Raw genomic sequence first — 778 nt, 5'->3', positions numbered from 1 at the left:
CACTCGGGAACATCCACAAAGGCAGAAAAGCCCGGCGCTGCAGGCAGGCCGGGCTCCCCGGATGGGGAGAAGGGATTCACGGAGGCAGGAGCTGAGGTGCCACGCACAGAGGAACTACCTTCAACCCATGTGTTTTTCTGGTGGGGTTTTTAGAAGTTCTGAGGCAAATCCCGGGCTCTCCCGAAGCCAAAAGCATTTCACCTCTGGCCCCAGCAGAGCCGGGAATTCCCTCTGCAAAGGTTTTCTTTGAAGGGGTGCGTGGGCTGGCACCCGCTGCAGACCCAGAAGATGCAGGGAAGCCCTTCCAACAGCCACGAGGATGGCGCTGGATTTTGACCGAGTGCCTGGCTGGAAGGGGCCTCAGGAGGTCTTCAGCCCACCCGCCTACGGGCGGCCCCCACCCACCTGGCACAGCACCGCACCCCGACCTGGGAACGGACCCGGGCGCTGCCGGCGGGATGGCTTTACCCAGGCTAGAAACATCCTCCTGTGGTTTTGAGTCTCCTTTTAAAATGGGACATCTGGGTCTCAAGGGGATCTCCACGGAGGAGTCGGAAGGTGCCCAAGCCTGCGGGCGGCCAGGAGCCCCGGCGCGCCTGCCTTCGCCAGGGCGCGGACACCCCGTATTTACCCAGGGAGATCAGCGACTCGTAGTTCCCCTTCATCACGTTCTTGTAGAGCTCCTTCTGCCACTCCTCCAGCTTCTCCCATTCCTTGTCGTTGAAATAGACGGACACGTCGTCAAACGTCACCGGCACCTGCGATCACAAGGAGCACG

At 61.2% G+C, this 778-nt stretch overlaps 1 protein-coding gene across 1 annotated transcript in view; it reads right to left on the bottom strand.

The window, feature by feature from the left end:
- The window catches only part of LOC104160539 (protein ZNF783-like), a gene marked incomplete at both ends in the record, with an annotated part of 1,279 nt that overhangs the window by 211 nt on the left and 290 nt on the right, over window positions 1-778 (bottom strand). Inside the window, one exon of the mRNA XM_009698681.1 lies at window positions 632-758. Within this exon, the coding sequence (XP_009696983.1) occupies window positions 632-758 (127 nt within the window). The remainder of the gene's footprint in view (window positions 1-631; window positions 759-778) is intronic.

This window comes from Cariama cristata, unplaced genomic scaffold (genome assembly GCF_000690535.1).
Source record: "Cariama cristata isolate BGI_N322 unplaced genomic scaffold, ASM69053v1 scaffold31760, whole genome shotgun sequence".
Lineage (NCBI taxonomy): Eukaryota > Metazoa > Chordata > Aves > Cariamiformes > Cariamidae > Cariama > Cariama cristata.
The sequence above is the reverse complement of the archived record's forward strand: the minus strand, read 5'-3'. Positions and strand labels throughout refer to the sequence as shown.